The 20,665-nt window shown below is 39.7% G+C and overlaps 1 protein-coding gene across 1 annotated transcript in view; it reads left to right on the top strand.

Moving 5' to 3' along the window:
* Nucleotides 1-20,665, top strand: part of Abca9 (ATP binding cassette subfamily A member 9) — an 83,785-nt gene that overhangs the window by 17,608 nt on the left and 45,512 nt on the right. The window contains exons 10-24 of the mRNA XM_050164251.1: nt 925-1,093; nt 2,425-2,483; nt 2,706-2,816; nt 3,907-4,082; nt 4,387-4,506; nt 4,682-4,820; nt 5,302-5,392; nt 7,118-7,257; nt 7,878-7,997; nt 8,911-9,109; nt 11,045-11,211; nt 11,900-12,033; nt 14,058-14,195; nt 15,331-15,438; nt 18,011-18,184. Coding sequence (XP_050020208.1) covers nt 925-1,093; nt 2,425-2,483; nt 2,706-2,816; nt 3,907-4,082; nt 4,387-4,506; nt 4,682-4,820; nt 5,302-5,392; nt 7,118-7,257; nt 7,878-7,997; nt 8,911-9,109; nt 11,045-11,211; nt 11,900-12,033; nt 14,058-14,195; nt 15,331-15,438; nt 18,011-18,184 — 2,045 coding nt within the window. The remainder of the gene's footprint in view (nt 1-924; nt 1,094-2,424; nt 2,484-2,705; nt 2,817-3,906; nt 4,083-4,386; nt 4,507-4,681; nt 4,821-5,301; nt 5,393-7,117; nt 7,258-7,877; nt 7,998-8,910; nt 9,110-11,044; nt 11,212-11,899; nt 12,034-14,057; nt 14,196-15,330; nt 15,439-18,010; nt 18,185-20,665) is intronic.

Raw genomic sequence — 20,665 nt, 5'->3', positions numbered from 1 at the left:
TTCTCTGACCAATAACTCATAGGAAGGTGCCTTATGCTTTGCATTCCAATTTTTATTTAATAAATACCCATGTCTTCTAAAATGACATTGTCCATGCATGCATGGTAATTTCACTTGAACTCCTGAAATTAGCTTACTAGCTAGTGGATTTCTATAAGGCCCTTTCATAAATTCTTAGTTTTGGTAAACACACTCATTACTCCCTCCTCTTCCCATTCTCCCATCCCTATCAACCTTCAATCCCTTAGCCCTCAGAATCCCCTTCTTCTTTCATTTTGCATGTGTTCTACCATCCTTATACTGATATTGTTTTAAGTTGGGTTGTGAGATAACAGAAGTCTAATATGGCTTTTCTCATCCTCTTCTTTTGGGTTAGCCCCATTCTTCTCCCACATGCCTCCCATACTCCCAATGACCTTCTACCCTGGTATTCCACTCCACAACTCTCATTTTACCTCAATCTACTATGCCCCTCCTTTAATATTTCCCCAAACCCTACCCCTCTCTAGCTTCCTGTCTTCCATTTTTCTCCAAGTTAAACTCACAAAAGAACTATTTGAAGCAAGGCTCTGCATACGAGAAAGCACATAGGGCGTTTGTCCTTCTGGGGTTGAGTTACCTCACTCAGTTTCATTTTTCCCAGTTCCATCTGTTTACTTGCAAATTTATTTTCTCTTAGAGCTTAGTAATATTTCATGTTTATATGTACCGCATTTATCCACTCATTTTCGTCTTAATAGAATACTTAAGTTCCTCTTGAAACAAGTCACTCTGGCCTAGACTTTTTCTTTTGACAAAGCTACATTTTTTTTATATTCTAATGTGGGCTCAGGGTAGAGCCATAGAGGTTGGTTTGCCATTCTGTGCTGAATGGAATGCAGTCCTCGGAGTGGTGACTGACCCGATACTTACCTGTCCATATAGGTAAGTATGGACATCGACGTTCCCCATTATTTTTCCTGAAGTCATCTTACTGGTTTCAACACAGAAGAGCTAATCATGTGGTCCTTGAGAATGAAACAGACTCTGGTCCTCCACTAGATGACTCGTTTGAACCAGTGCCTCCAGAATTCCAGGGGAAAGAAGCCATCAGGTAACAAACAAATCACAGGGAAGCACCATGGAGAACAGGCTCCAGAACAGGGACCTACCAGGGCAAGACACTGATGTACAAAGATCTCCCTCTGAGCCTCTCCGGACCCACATCCTCCAAGTCTACTGATCCTACAAAAGGATGTTCTCTTTGTAGATAGCTCTGTATTTCACCCCATCTTCATCATTTACACTTACTAATATCTTTTGGTCAATAAATACTACATCCCCATTCTCATCGTCTTCCTTGTCTACTCTTCATATTTTGTTCTGATGTCCTCTTGGTGATAAACAGGGTATTATCATCTTCTTTCTCTATAATCTACTTTGTCTCTTTTCAGGGCCTTCTTGGTGGGTAGGATGAAAACAAAATACAAGCGATGCATAAAGGGAGGTAGAGACATTCCAGAAAGATGGGAAGAGATGATCAGACCATAGGGCACTAATGCCCTACATCCCCTCCCCCAGAAACCATGAATGAACTGTGGTCAGTGCTGACTTCCCAACAGCTGCACATCCCAGTCATCCTTATCGTCTTGAATTTTGTCTGTAGCCCACCTGATGCTTTGCTTTGATAATATAAGAAACTAATGCCTCTAGTCTACACAAGATCTGGAGCATAATAGACCTTCAACTCAGAAAGTTTCTGTATGCCCCCCCCCCTTTCGTTAAGACAGGCTCTTACTTTGTAAACCAGTCTGGCCTAGAATTCACAATGTATTTCAGGCTGCCTTCAGATTCCTAAACTTCTTCCTTTGGTCCCAAGAGCATCACCACACTTCAGTTCTACAGACTCTTCACAGCTTCTCATCATTTTCTTCTCCTTTCCTCCTCTTTTGACATTTCAAACATCTTGAGTTCTGCAGTTCTTGCTTTCTGTGGGAATCAATCTTATGTGATAATTAGTATTGTCATCCTTGCTTTATTGCTAAAGTTTTGGACTCTGAGTTCTGTCTTTATACCCGAGCTCTGTGTAAATGACACAGACAGGAGTTCACTCAGAGGGTTTTACTCCAGAGCTCAAGACATTTTGCTCTGACGTGAGTCCCTTCACCTACACCATTGGAGCTTTTACTACTGATCTCATCTCCGGCTTTCTTCTCCAGTCATCTGCCTCGATCTGTGTGTAGAGGTGTGTGTATTCACATGCTAGCTACTCCCTCCTCCTCTTACGTTCTGTTGAGGTGCAACTGTCAGAGATGCTGCCTCTCATGGGATTCCCAGGATGCTTCTGACTGTGCCTGTGTAAAACAAAGAACCTCCAGGTTTTATCAAGCCTCCCCCAATCTCTACAATTTCCCCCAAACAGTGGTTTTTAATTTTTTTTTGCAGGATCAAAAATCTTAGAAGGGAATATACAGGAAAGCATGGAAAAGTAGAAGCTTTAAAAGGTAATAAATAAGATTATATTTAACATAACTGTTTGATTTAGAGACTTGTAAAACTTCAGTAGGGATGAAGAAGAGCTATTGCAGACAGCTGGACCAATTTTAAGATTGATTTTACTTTGAAGATTAGTACCCACACTCGTCTGTGCAGTGAGACATTGTGAACCGTGGAGCCTATAACATGGCTACAATGTACTGAATGTAATCTCTTTGACACCACGACAGGTCTGGGATTTGACATATATGAAGGCCAGATCACTGCTCTTCTTGGCCACAGTGGAGCTGGGAAAACCACACTGATAAATACACTCTGTGGACTGTCACCCCCAACTACAGGTAAGAGGTCACTTGTCAAAGACAAACCCGAGGGCAAACGGATAAATTGCTTTTCACTAGTTAACTTGCTGCACCATTGTTACCAAGACAAAAACATTCAGAATTTCTCTTAAATGTTGCACAGTGGATGCACGTGTTGAATTACATATTTCCCCATTAGCAGATACTACGTTATGTTTTCATATGTCACTTGAGAAGCTAAGAAAAATGTTAGAAGTTTCTTTATTGTTACATAATTATAGAGATTTGTGAAACTGTGTTCTATACAAGTGACGATAACTATTCAATTATTAATTGGTATTTCTGCTAGATTAGATGCTATTCTGAGCATTGAATCACTCTGTGTGTGTGTAGGTGGATATGTGGAGGTGAGCTTGCTTGGATGAGCACAAGTGGAAGCTGATGATGCGACGCCTTTCTCAACCACTTCTTCACCTCTTTGTTTCAAATGATTTTTTTTTTAGTTTAAAAATTCTTTTTAAAGTTTCATATACGTGTACAGTGTATCTGAGTCATATCCATTCCGCACTCCTGCTCTTCAGCACCTCCCAGTCCCACCCCAACTTCATGCTTCATGTCTTTAAAATAATTATAAATCCAAGCAGAGCAGTACTGCCCATATGAGCATGTGTGTGTGGTCCTCCTCTGGGGCACAGACAACCGACCTTCACACACAAAGTAACTCTGCCTCTCTCAGAAGCCCTAGCTCTTCAGCTTGAGGTGGGGCATTGGGAGCCCCTCTCCCATCCATGCTGGAAGTTTGAAGTCTCTTCCTGTTGCCTTCACCTTATTCTTTGAAGTAAGGTTTTGCACTTAACCTTACACTCCGTGTTCTGGCCAGGCTCAGGGCTGCAATGAGTTCAAAGGCTCTTCCTTTCCTCACCCCTCCTTCCCCACACTAGGTCTCTGGTCCATGCTGCCGCACTCGGGTTTTACATGATTTTGAGGATCTAAACCCCAGTTCCCACATGGCATAATAAACACTTCACCCTCTCTGTGTTGCAAGCAGACAAAATATGCTGGAACGAATCTTGTGATGTACATAATTTATACCTTGCCCTGATGGTAACTCCTTATTTTCTCTGCGTAGGGTCCGTCACCATCTATAATCAGACACTTTCAGAAATGGATGACTTTGATACTGTCGTCAAGCTCACTGGAGTTTGTCCACAATCCAATATACAATTTGGTTTTCTCACCGTGAGAGAAAATCTCAGACTTTTTGCTAAAATAAAGGGAATTCTGCCGCATGAAGTAGAGCAGGAGGTAAATGAACATGTCCACTGTTATGCAACAATGAACGTGAAACTGATCACCTAGAAAATATTAAATGTGCTTGTGTTGTCTGTACACATTTGCCATATAAAGTTAGGCATACAGAATCTTTCTGAAGGCAGAAAACTGTGTTTTAAACATAAGGGAACCAGGGTGGTTCAAGCCTGTCATCCCAGCATTTGGGGGGCAGAGGCAGGAGTATTGCTGAAGTTTAAGCTAGCCTGGGTTACAGAGGGGAGACTTGATCTCAACAAAAAATCTTAGACTTTAGACTAAATATTCTTTATTTTGTTAGGTACAGCGAGTTTTGCGGGACTTAGAAATGGATAATATTCAAGACATTCTTGCTCAGAGTTTAAGTGGTGGACAAAAAAGGAAACTGACTTTTGGGATTGCCATTTTAGGAGACCCTCAGGTAAGGTGATCAAAATTAGAAATCAGATTGAAGATGCAGAAGCTATTATATTCAATCAATCTGATAAATTTAAGAAAACTTTTAAGTACAAATGCCAATACTTTGACACCTCAATGGGTGTTAATAATCTTGCCCCAGAGGGACAAATGACTCTGTGGTAATTTCTACTGTCCAGGTTTTGCTACTGGATGAACCAACCGCTGGATTGGACCCACTTTCAAGGCATCACATATGGAACCTCCTGAAAGAGAGGAAAGTAGACAGAGTAATTGTCTTTAGTACTCAGTTCATGGATGAGGCTGATATCCTGGCTGGTAACTATGGTTTTGTTTTTCATGTTTCATAGTGAGAAAGAAGGACTTAAAGATGGGTTGCAGACAGGCCCCATAGGCACATCTCTCTAGTGACAGCCACAGCCAACACAGGAGAGTTGCTTCCACCCATTTGAATCTCTGTGTCCCAGGTGAAAGGCTTTGTCCCATGAATGCAGTCGTAATACACAAAGAAGGGAAGGTTGTAACACATGCAGTACTATCCCAAACATGCTTTATTCCACGTGGATAGATGTCAGCGGGCTTGAAAGATGTAGATGCTTGATAACTTTCCAAACTACGCAGAGGAGAAGCAAACATTTCCGTTACCAGAGTACCTAGAAAGTCACAGAATGAGTATGTCACTATTCTAATGTGACATGCTTCTAAATCGCCATTGGTTCGTGGATTTTGATTTTTCACATTTATGAATACCGAAAAATCATTCTTTGTTAAAATTTATCTTTTGGTTCTTTCCAAATAGACAGGAAGGTGTTTATATCCAATGGGAAACTAAAGTGTGCAGGGTCTTCCCTGTTCCTGAAGAAGAAATGGGGCATTGGCTATCATCTAAGGTACAGATGCATGTTGAACCCACTGGTGGCAGGCACCATCTCTTTCATTTTGGATAATCACATAATTATTATAAATGAATCTTTAAAAACAGTAAAAATCACATCATCCTGGGGATTCAATAGACCTCACTGTTTCTTTTTAAATTTCCTTTATTTTAATTTAATTTTTAAGTTCATTTTACATTCCATCCACAGTTCTCCCCACCCCACCCCTCCTCTTGTCCCCTGCCTGTCCACCAGCCCACCCCTACCACTCCTCCCAATATTTAAGGGCTTTCTACAGTACCAGCATTATCCATTGTTACAAGCAGAATAAATAATTTCCCTCCTATACTCATTGGTGCCTGGGCAAGCCTCTGTGAAGGTCTTTGTATTTGTCATGTTTCTGTCTTGGGGAGGATATCTGTTACCTCCTCCTTCATCACATTCAACCATGTATAAACATTACCCGTGTATATGTGTGTGCCATGTGTGAGCATACACATATGTGTATGGTTGTTCACATAGACCACATTACAGCATCAGATACCTGTAGCTAGAGTTATAGGTAATTGTGAGTTATCATATGGAGGTGCTCAGAACCAAGCCTACCTCTTATGTAAGAGCAGAGAGTTCTCCTAACCCCTGAGCTCTCTCTCCAGTTCCTTTATCTGTTCTTAGAGGCTGTTTCGTTGTTTAATTAATTTCTTTGGTCTTCAGTGACTTCATCTGTAAATATACAGTAATACCTATTTTTTGGCTAATGGTAATGGATGAACACTTGACAGAGCACAAAGCACTTAACCGAGTTAACACAATTTCCCTCTCCCTCACGTTTCCTGAAAACCTCTTGCTTTGCATTACAATCCTGCTGCAAGCCATGTTAGGGAAGGGGCTGAATTTCTTCTGCCTGGTATACTTGATAATGCTACGCACAGCACTTTCAAAGCACAGACCAGTTTTGACATTACATTTAGATTCATGTAATCAGTGATGTGTGGTGTTTGTACCGCTAAGTTACCTCAGTACATTTCAGTGGACATGACTAACAATGGTGTTTCTAAAACCCCACATTTCATAAAACACGACATAGACTCTTATCAAAGACTTCATCTATTACTTGAATAAATTTTACACAAAATGATAAAACTACTAGCATGTATTAAGAGTTCACTTCATGAAAGACCCAGCACTATCTCATAAATACTGTTTCATTCTGCCTGTTAAGGTTGATGTAAGAGCTGGGTATTATTTTATCTCATAGATAAATATCTCATATTCAGAGATGGTGGCCAGCTCACCTGGCCTCTGGGACCTACATAATATAATGTCAATACCATATTCTTAATGACTACAGATTATCTCCATCTTTCTTTCACTGGCATTAAGTGTTTGCAGAGCTCATGAATAGCTGAAAAAGAAGAATTCATAACTGGGTTTTCTTAGTAGGTGGAGACCTGATTGGTATTTCCAGTTACTTTGCCCCTCTCAGGATTTCATTATTTCTTTCCTTCAAATGAAAGCCCTTGAAATATCTTAAATGAATCTCACCTTCCCTTTTACTAGTTCCTCTCCTATGTTGTACAAGACTGTTTGGATTATATTAGTATCATTGCATCTAGTTCCTCTCTGTAAATTACACAATTTTGTCTTATGAATATCCATAAGACAAACATGCACCATAAGAAGTTGATTTTAGAGGCAGTGTTAGATAAAATGACTTTGTCTTACTTTTTTGAATATTAGTTTGCATCTGAATGAAATATGTGATCCAGAGAGTGTAACGTCACTGGTCAAAAAGCACATCCCTGATGCCAGAGTGACCACACAAAGTGAAGAAAGGCTCGTCTTTATCTTGCCCCTGGAAAGGACAAACAAATTTCCAGGTAATCCTGAACAAGTTACATCACTCTCTGCCCTTCAGATTTCTCACTTGCATAAAAAAAAAATGGCTCCAGCTATAGGAGACCTCCTCTGGAATTCATGGTAACACACACACACCTAAAATTTTGAAATTTAAACTATTTAATATTTTTATGTGTACAAGTGAGTTACCTACATGTACACTTGTGTACCGTGTGCACACATAATGTCCCTGGAAGTCAGAAGAGGGCATCAGATCCCCCAGACCTGGGGTTGCAGGTGTCTGTGAGATGTCATGTGGGTGCTGGGAACAGAATCTGGGACTCCTGCACAAGCAACCTGTACTCTTAGGCACTGAATCATCTCTTCAGCCTCTGGAATGAAAAGATTTTAAATACATCAATTTTTGAAAACCTGAGTAGTTTTCTAAGCATGGAAACATAAAGGTTTATGTTATATTTTGATGCTGAAGGAACCACGAAAACTAATATATTCTATAGTTATGTTTTATAATTTAAGTGAACATTAATATGTTTATGATAAAAGTCTGCATAAATTATTATTAATATTTTCTTGCTTTGAAGGGTGTTATTAACTGCTTCATTATAATTTATACTGTAATCTACTTTGTGCCTACTTTTAGATCTTTACAGGGATCTTGATAGGTGTTCTAACCAAGGCATTGAGAACTATGGTGTTTCCATGACAACTCTGAATGAGGTGTTCCTGAAATTAGAAGGGAAGTCAATGACAGACGAATCAGGTAAGAGGCAGGGAGAAGATGGAGAAGGGAAGGGAGCTTTGTTGGTACTAGCCTTAGGATAAAGTAGAGAAGAGATACAGACTTACAGGAGATGGCAGTGTACCACACTAGGTCCTCATAGAATAGACAATAAATATGAGGTGCCCTATTACCAGAATATAAAAGGCTGTGGGGAATGGAAAATTACGCTGAAAAATAAATTCATTCATTTTTGAGACGGTTTCACGGAGTAGCTCTGGCTGCTTGGAGCTTACTATGTAGATCAAGCTGGCTTTGAACTCACAAAGATCTACTTGATTCTGCCTACAAAGTGCTGGAGAGAAAAGCAGGTACTTCTACACTCAGCCATACACTTTTATTTTTCATTATCATGATAAGCAAGAGATGTGCTACTGTCTTTTACCCGTACTTAACTTGTACATGTTTTATAATTTTCTAGAAATTTCATTTTTTTCTCCAGGTTTCTAATAAAAAGAAGCAAAGTTTTATCTAGGTTTTTATAATGTGGCTGTATCAAAATTGTCGTATCTACCATCTTTGTGTTCTTGAAGGGAAGAGAGGCTTCTATATGTATTAACTTTGTTATTTTAGCCAGAAATATAAAGGTGGTAACAAGAGTGTAACAAGGTGTAACAAGAACACTTTTGCATGGATTAATTTTCATGGATTTCCTAGAATACATCTTAGGAAGCTGCATGTGCCTTTTTTAAAAAATTGCAATTTTTTTATTGCCTCAAATTGTTTTGTTTTTCTCCCATTTGCTCAGTATTTGCTTTAATATAGTCATGAATTCGATTGTGTGTTTGCTCCCAACATTAATGCTGAAACTTCTTGGTGAGCAAATGGTTGTGGGAAAGGTTAAGCAATACATAAATAAACTGGCATCTTCCAAATGTTTGAGCTTATGTTTCAGATATTGGAAGCAGTGGGCACTTAGAAAGAGGAGGGGCGGAAGCCACGGGAAGCCTTGCTGAGCTGGCGCAAATGGTGTCCTCCCGAGATTCATCGGGAGACATGAGGAGTGGCATGGCGCTGTGGAGGCAGCAGCTCTGTGCTGTCGCCAAGGTTCGCTTCCTCAAGCTCAAGAAAGAAAGGAAAAGCCTGATGACCGTGTGAGTCTCCCATGGGTTGAGAGCCCAGTGCAAAAAGTAGATAATATAAACTCCAGCAATTGCATACAGTCTTCTAAATGTTTCGCAAAAAATCCGCCCTTGTGGACACGTAATAAAAATAAGTTAAGTTTAGGGTGATTGTATTTGCACACAGATTCTGTCCTTACCAAAGACCCCATTCTCTGCTTTTCCCAGACACCAAAATCTCTTAACATTTTCCATTGTATGAGGTAGGGAGATACACAGAGGGAGAGAGGGAGATGATATTCAGATGAATAAATGTACAGATAGGTAGATAGGTAGATAGGTAGATAGATAGATAGATAGATAGATAGATAGATAGATAGATAGATAGATAGATACATACATACATACATACATACATACATACATACATACATACATACAGGTTGATTTTAAGGAATTTACTTGCGATAGATAGATAGATAGATGATAGATAGATAGATAGATAGATGGATAGATGTTGATTTTAAGGAATTTACTTGCAATAGAGAGATAGAGGGATGTTGATTTTAAGGAATTTACTTGCAATAGATAGATAGATAGATAGATAGATAGATAGATAGATAGATAGATAGATAGGTGATAGATAGATAGATAGATAGATAGATAGATAATTTACTTGCGATAGATAGATAGATAGATAGATAGATAGATAGATAGATAGATAGATAGATAGATGTTGATTTTAAGGAATTTACTTGCACTACTATGTGGATTGGAAACTGAAATTTGTAGGAGAAATCAGCAGCCCGAAAAGTCCATTACTGTTGGCATTCCTGCCAACAGGTTGGGCACTGAGACTTGGTGCCTCTCTTTTAGCTTCTCAATGCCATCTAGTACCTGTTGTAAAGGCCAAACCCCTGCAACTTCCACCTAATTGGTAAGGGCTGCCTCCTGGCAAAAACCTGCCCCTACTCTCAGGAGCCTTCTTTACGCAAATATTTGCAAGTGTGCCTACACATAGTCCTGGTGTTTAATGTTTGCACATACATTAAAATAAATCAGACATAAACCATTGTATTATCTTTTTATTGCTGTAATGGAATGCCCAAAATTAGGAACTTATAAAGAGGAAATCTGTACTGCTTCCCAGCCAAGTAGGTTCCTATCCAAGGCCAGGGTGCTCTTGAATTTCCACAGTTCCATTTAAGGTCACCCAGTACCCTAAGTTTCATACAGGTTCACCCTATCTCCTGGCTCTTGCGTACTTCCACTCCCTCTGCAATGCTTCCTGAGCATTAGAGGGTGTGCTCTCAGTGACTTGTTTGGGGCTATGTTCCCATCCTCTGCTTATTTTCTGTATCTTAGGCAGCCACGAGTCTCTCCATTACTCATTGTAAGAAGCGTCTTCTCTGATTAGGCTGAGAGCTGCCTTTGCCTCCAGGTGTGAATGGTTTTTCCTGCTATGCCGGTTTAGTTAACCACCAGGAACATGCTTTCCACGTGGGCTTTCTATCTCCCCAGAGCTGAGTGCTTAGACAAGTTGGCAGTGCCGGACATTTGTCTCCACTGCTTTTTTCTTCCAGTCATTTCAGAGTATCAGGTCTCACAGGAGATTTTAGTATGCCTGTATTCCCAGTACTCAAGAAGTGGAAGTAGGAGCATCAGAAATTCTAGAACATTCTCAGTTACATAACGAATTCAAGGCCCCCCTGAACTATGCCAGGACCTGTTTAAAACAAATCAGAGTTGGAAGGCCCAAAGAAAATGTCAAAAGCAGGAGTAGGTACTCGGAGAAAGGTCAAAGCTGTGCCCTTTCATTTTAGAAAGAAGGAGGAGGAAGCAGCAGGATTTGAATGTCCCCATGCCCATGTTTTATCCCTATCCGTTATCTACTAAAACCTAGAGCTCCCCAAAAGTTGCTACAGATTATTAATTCTTGCTTTTTAATATTTACTTTCTTCCACGTAGGCTACTGCTTTTTGGCGTTAGCTTTCTTCCCCAAGTTTTGGGATACCTGATCTATGAGCTACAGCATGAGAATTACTCATGGGGCCTGTCTCCAAGTATGTATTTCCTTGCCCCAGGGCAGCCCCCGCAGGATCCTCTGACCCACTTACTGGTCATCAATAAAACAGGTAAGTCATAACATCCAAACACAGTTTTTTGTTTGGTGGGAGATTGTCTGGAAAACATAAAACATAAGGAAAAGAATTATTTCCGTGTATTAAAAACATTTATAAGACCCAACAGAAAATTAATTAGGAAATAAAAACCACAATTTAGTTTGCTTTGGAATACTTTTTTTGTTTGAAGTTTACTTGACCTCTAAGGGTTTTGCCAAAACAATCAAAGAGGCCTTAGAAAACCAAACCACTTACTGGTCTTTGAGATCTTCCTGTATCATTTTATAATTCCCTATGTTGCTGGGCGCTGAAAACAAAATGCTCCAAATTCATAAGAAGATCAAATATCATAGCATCAAAGGTCACACTACTGGTTGGTTAGTTGTTTTTGTTTTTCATTGCTAATTTGTGGTGCTGGGCATTGAACCCAGAATCTCGTTCATTCTAGGAAGTAGTCTACTACTGAATTACACTCCTAGACATTACACAATACTAGAAATATTAATGCATTTGAGGCCGTGCGTAGAGGATCTTTATTATATACCTGATTTAAATAGTGGGTTTTTGCACTCAACTCTAATTCGGCCTCCTAAGGACACCTGCAAGCAATAATGACATGCTTTGAGTCATGTTTCATTTTTTGTTGCTTTCTTTGCTACCTGACTTATCTTTGCTTTCTTTGGTTTTGCCTTCCTGGTAGGTTCCAGCATCGATAACTTTGTCCATTCACTTAGACAGCAGAGCATAGCAGTAGACATAGATGTCCTGGGAACCAGAAATGGCACAGAAGAGGTTCTCTACAATGGCGCTATCACTGTGTCGGGTGATGAAAAGGTATGCTAGACTCTGATGGCTGTGTCTCACCAAAGGTGGACTGTGAGGGGCAATTTGAATAGCTCAAATGAACTGACTTGATATAAACAGGATGTCTCCCGTTTTTCATAGGAGAAGCTGAGCGATACTTATTTGCTTGCTATCTCCAATATAACTACCAAGGGTTTTAACAATAATTTAAAAATTGTATCGATTAATTTCTGCCTCATTAAGTACTTTACATTGTATTCTTGATGGAGCTGAGAACAACTGCTCAGCTTAGATGTAGCCTTGGATCTGCAGTCTGCTGTATCTCCATATTGCTCATTATTTATATTACTTGCCTAGAGCTTGAAGGAGGTTTTAAAACAATTTAATAATTCTTTGAGAATTTCATCCATCCATCTATCCATCCATCCACCCATCCACCCACCCACCCACCCACCCACCCACCCATCCATCCATCTATCTATCTATCTATCTATCTATCTATCTATCTATCTATCTATCTATCTACCATCCATCAGGTTCAATGTGAACTGCCCAGCTCCTCTTGGGTATAGGCCTGCCTTAAAATGTAATTTACTTACTAGACAACACATCCTTAAAGAAAACTGATTTTTCCTGTCCCAGAAGCTATCAAATACCAATAGCTCTTCAACTAGGAGTGGAACTTTGTGCCTACCTCTCCCACACCATGCTGGGATTCCTTCTGGCTTGAGTCTTCACAGACCTTGTGCATGTTGTCACAACTGTGAGCTCATGTGTGTAATCAACCTGTTGTGTTCAGAAAACACCCTTTCCTCATAGTAATCTGTTGGAGGGAGGCTGCTTGTTGGTTCCAGGCCTCCCAGCTAGTTTCAACCCAAAATAATCACACAGAAATTGTATTAATAAAATCACTACCTGGCCCGTTCGTTTTAGCTTCTTATTGGCTAACTCTTATATTAATTTAACTCATTTCTATTAATTTGTATATTGCCACATGGTTGTGGTTTACTGGGTAAAATTCCCAGCGTCTGTCTCCGGTGGCTCCATGGCTTCTTTCTGACTCCACCTTCCTCCTCTATGCTATAGGCCAAGCCAGTTTCTTTGTTCGTTAACCAATAAAAGCGACACATAGACAAAAGGACTTTCCACACCAGTAATCTTTCACCTCAGCTCTTAAAATCTTTCTTTTCCCTCTTCCTTGAAGATTCCTCAGCCTTTGGGGGGAGTGCATTTAATAAACATGTCTCATTTAGGGCCAAGAACTCCTCAATCTCTTATTTTCTGCACACTGACCACTTGAGGGTCTCCATTATTTCCACCTACTGCTAGCAGCATCCCCAATGAGGGAGTAAGAGCTGCACTAATTTATGCACTAATATAGCAGTTAGTCATTAGGAGTCTGTTTAATACTGCATTTGTTCATTTAGCACAGTGGTTTTCCACCTTCTGAACCCTGTGGGTCTCGTGTTGTGGTGTCCCTCAACCGTAAAATTATTTTGTTGCCATTTCATAGCTGTAATTTTGCTACTGTTATGAATTGTTATGTAAATATCTACTATGCAGGATATCTGACATGCGACACCCAAAGGGGTCATGAACAAAGCTTGAGAACCTCTGATTTGGCAAAATAATAATAGTAGGTTCCTTTCTAGGACCTGTTGCCTGCCTAGCCACAGGTTCTTATTCCTGATAACAGTACAAGGTCAGCACTCCACCTCATGGAGTGGGCCTTAAATCCAACCTGGGTGGTTGGTAGTCCCGTAACGTTCATGCCGCTACTGCTATTAAAAATCACTTTATTTAATTTTGTGATATTCTGGTCACAAATAGTTGTGTGGCCGATGTTAGGGTGTAGTGGTGTAGAAATCCATATCAAAGTAATAAATCCCTTAAGTATGTTGGGAACTTAATAGTATAGGCAGTGGGAATGTTATTTTTTTTTTTTGCCCTTGGCTTGCTACATTATCAGTGATATCAATGATTTTTCTAACATAGTATGTCATTAAGCTTTATAGCTGCTTTCTGAGAATTAAGAAATATTCATTATATTTTAGGACCTCAGATTTTCAATAGCGTGTAATACCAAAAGACTAAACTGCTTTCCAGTCCTCATGGATATTATTAGCAATGGGCTGCTTGGAATCTTTAATTCTTCAGAACGCATCCAGACGGACAGAAGCACGTTTGTTGAAGTAAGTATATAAAGACCTTGGATGTTTTCAATAAAATCCTTGTAATGCAAGAAATGGCAAAATGGCATTGTATCAATTTTTATGAACTCAATGGTCTTTTTTTTTTTTTTTTTGTTTTTCGAGACAGGGTTTCTCTGTGGCTTTGGAGCCTGTCCTGGAACTAGCTCTTGTAGACCAGGCTGGTCTTGAACTCACAGAGATCCGCCTGCCTCTGCCTCCCGAGTGCTGGGATTAAAGGCGTGCACCACCACCGCCCGGTTGGGCTTATATTTTATACATAAATAACAACATATATTCCTGCATGATTCAGTTGTGACTATGAAACAGTACAAAAAGTATGGTTCCAGGGCAGTGAGACAGCAAGAAGTGGAGCCCTCTGCAGCCCTTGATAGTGGGATTTAATTGATAGCAGAAGTTTTCAATGTTTGACTATGCATCTTTCGTTTTTTTATTTTAAAATATTTATTTATTTATAAAAAGAAAATACATAAATTTAAATACATTTTATATTACAATAAATCTACCATAAAAGTTTTTTTAATGCAAATTGAGTCAACACACGTCAATAGCAATTTGTGTGTGTGAATACATGTGAATACGTAAATATGTGAATACATATTCACGTTTTTCTCTGCATCGGCATCAAGCTTTATTCTGTTATAGTCTCCACCTGAAACAGATGAAACCCATTCACATTATAGAGGGTGATTTTCTCTCACTGGTTTCCATGTTAATGTCATCCAAAAATGCTCTCAGAGGACCACCAACAAAAATTTACCCAATTGCCTTGCACTGCTGCCCAACAGAACTGACACAAAAATTGATTAATACAGTTAATAGCGTTCTACTGTTTGTTTCCCAATTAACTTTAGGCAGGGTCTCATGTAGCCATTGAACTTGTGGTCTTTCTGCCTCTGCCAGCCAAGATATAATTAAATATACAGATACACATGTAATTGATATGGGGAATGCTGTAGTCTCCGAGTCAGGTCTTTGAGCTTCATGCTACAAACAGGACCTTGGGAAGGACTTTGAGGGGCTTTCTCAGTTCCTTTATCCAGATGGTATGGTGAAGACCATGTAAATGAGTCAGAGGCCTGGTTTCTGTCTGCTCACCATGTCTGTATCACTGTAGGAGCATATGTTTTATGAGCATGAACACATGAACAGCGCGTTCTTCTGGATACCGTTGGCTGCCAGTCTCGCTCCTTACATCGCCATGAGCAGCATCAGTGACTACAAAGTAAGGAGCATGAAAGTCTTCAGATATCTTTTGTGCCCTGGAAAATTTACTTTGAATCTTATGAACATAGATTTTCATACAGGTAGTGAATCTAATGTTTGTGTTTGTTCCAATGTACAGTCATTCGTTTCAATAATAGGTTGTCAAAATATGAATAAAATAAAATTTTTTTTCTTTAACAGAAAATTACCTCGAACTAGTCGTAAGGACAACTTTTAAGTATTTATCAGTTAGTCTCATTAATAGACACCTACCAACAGACCTAGTCACACCCTCACTTGTTACGAAATTGTTCGGTTAAATAATCAAGATCCAGTCAGTGCATTTTGACGATTGTTGACCAGTGCCCATGGAAACCACTTTCCCCTCTTTATGGTCATCGGTATCAGCACCAGGTGCTTGCTTCATCACCTTGAACCACATGAGGGCTCAGGAGATGTCTCTATGGACTGGAGATGATTTGAGTTTATTCTGATCTTAACGCTTCAATTTTCAGGCTGAATAAATTTTACAAGCTGTTTAATCACACGCTTGCCTTAGTTTGTCACTGGTGAATTGCATGGTGGTTACAGCTGAATTGCAGTGGGTGTCACTGGAGGCTGTGCTTTCGTTTCCCCCTACGTTGGGTGCCATTTGTAACTAGAGACTGAGCTCCCATTTCCTGGCCACCCAGTCCCAAGTAATCACACGGAAACTTATGTTAATTGTAAACTGTTTGGCCTATTAGCTTAGGCTTATTATTAACTAGCTCTTACAACTTAAATTAGTCCATTTCTATTATTCTATATTTTGTCATAAGGCTTGTGCCTTGTTACCACACATCTTGCTTCCCTGCTGGCTGTTCTTGTCCCTTTCTTAAGAGTGGGTTTTATGGTCTACAAGCAATGATCAAGGCTTAGGGGGAAAAGTCTTGGGTAAGTAAAAATAAATTCTGGGAGATAAGGCAGAGTCTGTCTTATCAAATAGCAAAGGATCACCAGGTGGTAAAACTGCATCATTCCTAGCCTTCCAGGAAGAGCAGCTACACAACTCATTCCTTTGAGGAGGTGAGCTGTTTTGTTTAACTTTCCTAGCTTCTCCAGTGTTTATCTGTGTGTGCAAGGCCTTTTGGCCCTCTACTGTAGAGTTTAGTTCAGAATTATCAATGTTCACATATATTATGAACCACCTGATATTTTCACAGAGATGAGAAATAGATATTTCAAATATGAACCAAAAGAAAAAATTTTTCCTGAGTTGATCTCTCATTTTTAACCCCTTTTTTGCCTCAGTAAGCATTATTATTATCTACATTTGCTCTGGTGTAACATTCTGGATTTATCTTTGTTTCTTTCCTTATTCCTTTTGCATTCTACCTGTAATTCCTTTATGTTGTGTTCCTATTGGTCTTACTGTCACTGTTTACATCCTAGTCTGTATCATCACTCTTCCTGCCTGGATCACTGCAGTAGCTACCTGTTGGCATCCTTACTTGCAATGAATCCTTCCACCCAACCAGAATGAGCATTCAGAAGTTCAAACAGCAGTATCTGGTTAACTTCTCCACGCAGCTAGGATTGTCTTAATTTTTTGCATTGCCCGTCAGAGCCCTGCAGTATTCATCTTCTGTCCAGTTCTCCTTTTTCTTTCTGCCTATTCCCCTTTGTTCACCCCCACTTTTTAACATGGCTTTCACACTCACCAATTTTCAAATATCACTTGATCATTCTCTGAGACCTGTTGCCTTCTCCTTTACCCTGTTCTTTTTACAGAAGACTTCTTGTTATTCATATCTCAGCCCCAAAATGATTTCAGACCAAGCCACACACCGGTGAGTAAGTCAGAATAGATTACCTATCATTGCCATGTGAACTCATTTAAAAAAATATTTAAATGGCACTTAGAATCACAGGGCTTTTCACATTGGTTAACTGGTTTTTTTTCTCCCTAGGAATGAACACTATTAAAATAGGATTATTTTTTCCTCTAAGTTCTACCTAGTCTATCACTTATTTCCATGAACAATGGGTCAGTTTTCATTCTCCTATTCCTTAAGAACTATTTTTAGTGTAGGAGTGCTTGTCTGCATGTGTGCTATACATCACGTGCATGTAGTGCCCACGGAGGTCACTAAATTGTGTCAGTTCCCTGGAACTAGAGTTACTGTCCCTGCTCAAAGTAGCCAAGCACAGAATCTAATAGCTTCCAATTGAAGAGTCATGCCCAACAGTTTATCATTTTTTATCTAAAGAATATTAAACATGGACAGTGTTGGATAAAGATCTATTATTAACATCAATATTCTTGATAGTATTAAAAAATGTTCAAGTCCTAGATGAATATCCTTATGGAAAATTGAGTCAATCATTTATCTGTCTCATTTTGAAATATTATCACATCCTCTAGGGTGTGGCTGTGGCAAATGGCAATGTCATTTGCAAAACAAAAGTGATAACTATAAAGGTATATAATAAAATTATTTGCCCTAACTATATATTTACAGTTACTCTTGCCTCAGCTTTTTAGAATTTTATAATGATCTTTCTGGGTTTTTTTTTTGTTTTGTTTTGTTTTCTGTTTGTTTTTTTATCAGAGAAAAGTTCTTTCCCAGCTGTGGATCTCAGGCCTATACCCTTCTGCCTACTGGTGTGGACAGGCTCTGGTGGACATTCCCCTGTACTTTTCGATTCTCTTTCTCATGCAAATAATGGAACATGTTTTCAGCCAGGAGGAGATTATGTTTATAATTGAAAACCTGCTAATTCAGGTAAGTGGTAAAATTTTAGAAACCCTTACATTTTGGAATAAAGTTTTTTTATTAGAACATCTTTTTCTACAAACGTTGTCACTAGGACCACAGAGTCCCCTTTGCAGGTTCTGTCTGGGTACCATTGATAAAAGAATTTAAAAACTTACTTAGAAAGGAACTTGAGAATGTTTTGTTAAGGCTCGAAAGAGAAAATCCCAGGACATACAAGCCTGAAATATTATCAACTGCTAAGAAGGGAAGGAAACTGGAACAATGAGAGAGAGAGAGAGAGAGAGAGAGAGAGAGAGAGAGAGAGAGAGAGTTAGACTTTGGTAGAGTACAAGCAAGAAGCTGTACCTTGGAGGAAAGGTGAGAACGCTGTGGAAAGATAAAGAACGAGATAGGCATTTTCACCGATAGAACGCAAAAACTGTCCTTCTCCAGGCTGATAGGGGTTGTGGCACAAAAACAGCCCGAAAGCAGCTCTCTACACTTTTGGATCAACAGAGTGGGAACTATTGCGCATTATTATCAATATTATTTGACTTAGCCCTGTAGTGAACCGACAGTTGCTCTGGAGTCTGAGGCCTCAGGATCTGAAAAGGATAAGAAGAGGCAGTAACTAACCACACTTGTAATTGGATTACCTTTTGATTGTATTAACCTTGGACAAAGAACGACTAACAGACGCCATCTTATATGGTCACTTTGCCCTTTAATGTTGGGCCATTTTAAAGCCCCTGTCATGAACCTGGCAGTTGGTTCCAAGCATCCCTGGGACTGCTATTGTCTCCCGAAAGGACAGAAACAGTTTATTATTTTTATCTTATCTTAAGTTAGTTCTTTGAGAGTTTCATGCATACTTTGATTGTATATGCACCCTGTCCCTCAACTCCTCCCCAGTTCACCCACCCAACCTTTGATCTCAGATATGTGAGGGGAAAAAAAAAAAACACTTCCACAATTAACCAAATAAACCAAACTTTATTTTAAAGGTGCACCCAGGACTTGCCAGCTGCCTGTCTCACCCTAAGTCAGAATTTTAGAGAGCAGCCCTGGGCTAGCTTTTGGGGGTCCCTTTTTATGGGGAGAAGTTATAAGGTTAATAGAAAACAGCTGCAAGGTGTTCACAGGGACTGTTAGGGAAAAGACAGTGAAAAAAAAACTGAAAAAAACAAGACCAAAAGTAAAAATATTCATCATGTAGGTAGAGAGTCATCTGATCTGGGGTTCCCCTCTGTATGCTGTGAATACCATCAGTTAATAAAGAAATTGGCTTGGCCTGATAGGGAAGAACAGAGCTAGGTGGGGAAAAACTTAACTGAATGCTGGGAGAAAGGAGGTGGAGTCAGAGAGAAGCCATGCAGCTTCCGCCAGGGACAGACATGCTAAAATTTTGCTGATAGGCTACAACCTCATGGTGAATTAATACAGTTTCTGTGTGGTTATTTTGGGGCTGAGCAGCTGAAGACAAACAAATGGGCTCTTAAAACAAATTAGCACCCAACGTGGGGCTTGAACCCATGCCTGAGATTAAGAGTCTCAAGCTCTACCAACTTGAGGTTGGTGGCCATCTGTGTAAATCAAGGGATCCTAAAACCATATTTTGCAAAATAAGGGGCAGTCATGCATCGTGTGGTCACCAGTTCAGCATAGGTTCAAAGACACGTTTGCAAGATCCATCAGGTTTAGAAAACAGAAATTTATTCCCCCTCACATTTATTTATTTATTTTAATTGATTTATTTGTTTTACATACCAGTCACAGTTTTCCCTGCCTCCTCTTTTTGTCTCCTCTCCCCCAATACACTACTTTTCCCTAGAAACCTATTCTTATAGGGTATGGGTACTGAGCAGCAATATGGCTCCTGCTTTGACATGAAGCCATCATGGCTACTACTCAGGTTTCATGTCTTACATCCTTAAAAAAAAATCTTTCCAGACCAACTTATGCTGCCCAAATAGTTTAACAAGTATGGTCTTCAACTGGAGATTATACAGTTTACCAGTGGCTACATTCTTAGAAAATACCACCTCTCCATAGCTAATACTTGCCAGTAGCTCCATGGCTTGGAGTGGAATCATAGGCCTAACCCCCTTCTCCATATTGGGATTTGGTCTGGCTTGAGCCTGCAAGGTCTGGTGCATGACTTCACAGGGGCAGCTGTCCTGCTGTGTCCAGATGTTTCTTTTGGTCATTTACCACCTCAGGCTCTTACATGCATGCCATCCCCTCTTCTGCAAGTGACCTCTGAGCTGGTGGGGAGAGGTGAGCAGTGTTTAGGACTGTTTATGTGGTGTTTAGTGGTGTTTATGTCCTGTTTAGGACTAAGCATTCTCCAATCTCTTACACTCTGCACTTTGACCGGTTGAACTGATCTCCATCTACTACCAATAGAAGGTTCTCCACACTGGTTTATCAGCCACAGAAGACTAGTACTCGAAAATTCATTACAAGCAGTTGAGAAATGTTCCATTTGAGCACTTAAAATTTGTCTAC

The sequence above is a fragment of the Alexandromys fortis genome, unplaced genomic scaffold (genome assembly GCF_014885135.2).
Source record: "Alexandromys fortis isolate MF-2015 unplaced genomic scaffold, M_Fortis_MF-2015_v1.1 scaffold_156, whole genome shotgun sequence".
NCBI classification, from domain to species: domain Eukaryota; kingdom Metazoa; phylum Chordata; class Mammalia; order Rodentia; family Cricetidae; genus Alexandromys; species Alexandromys fortis.
This window is presented reverse-complemented; position numbering and strand designations above follow the sequence as displayed.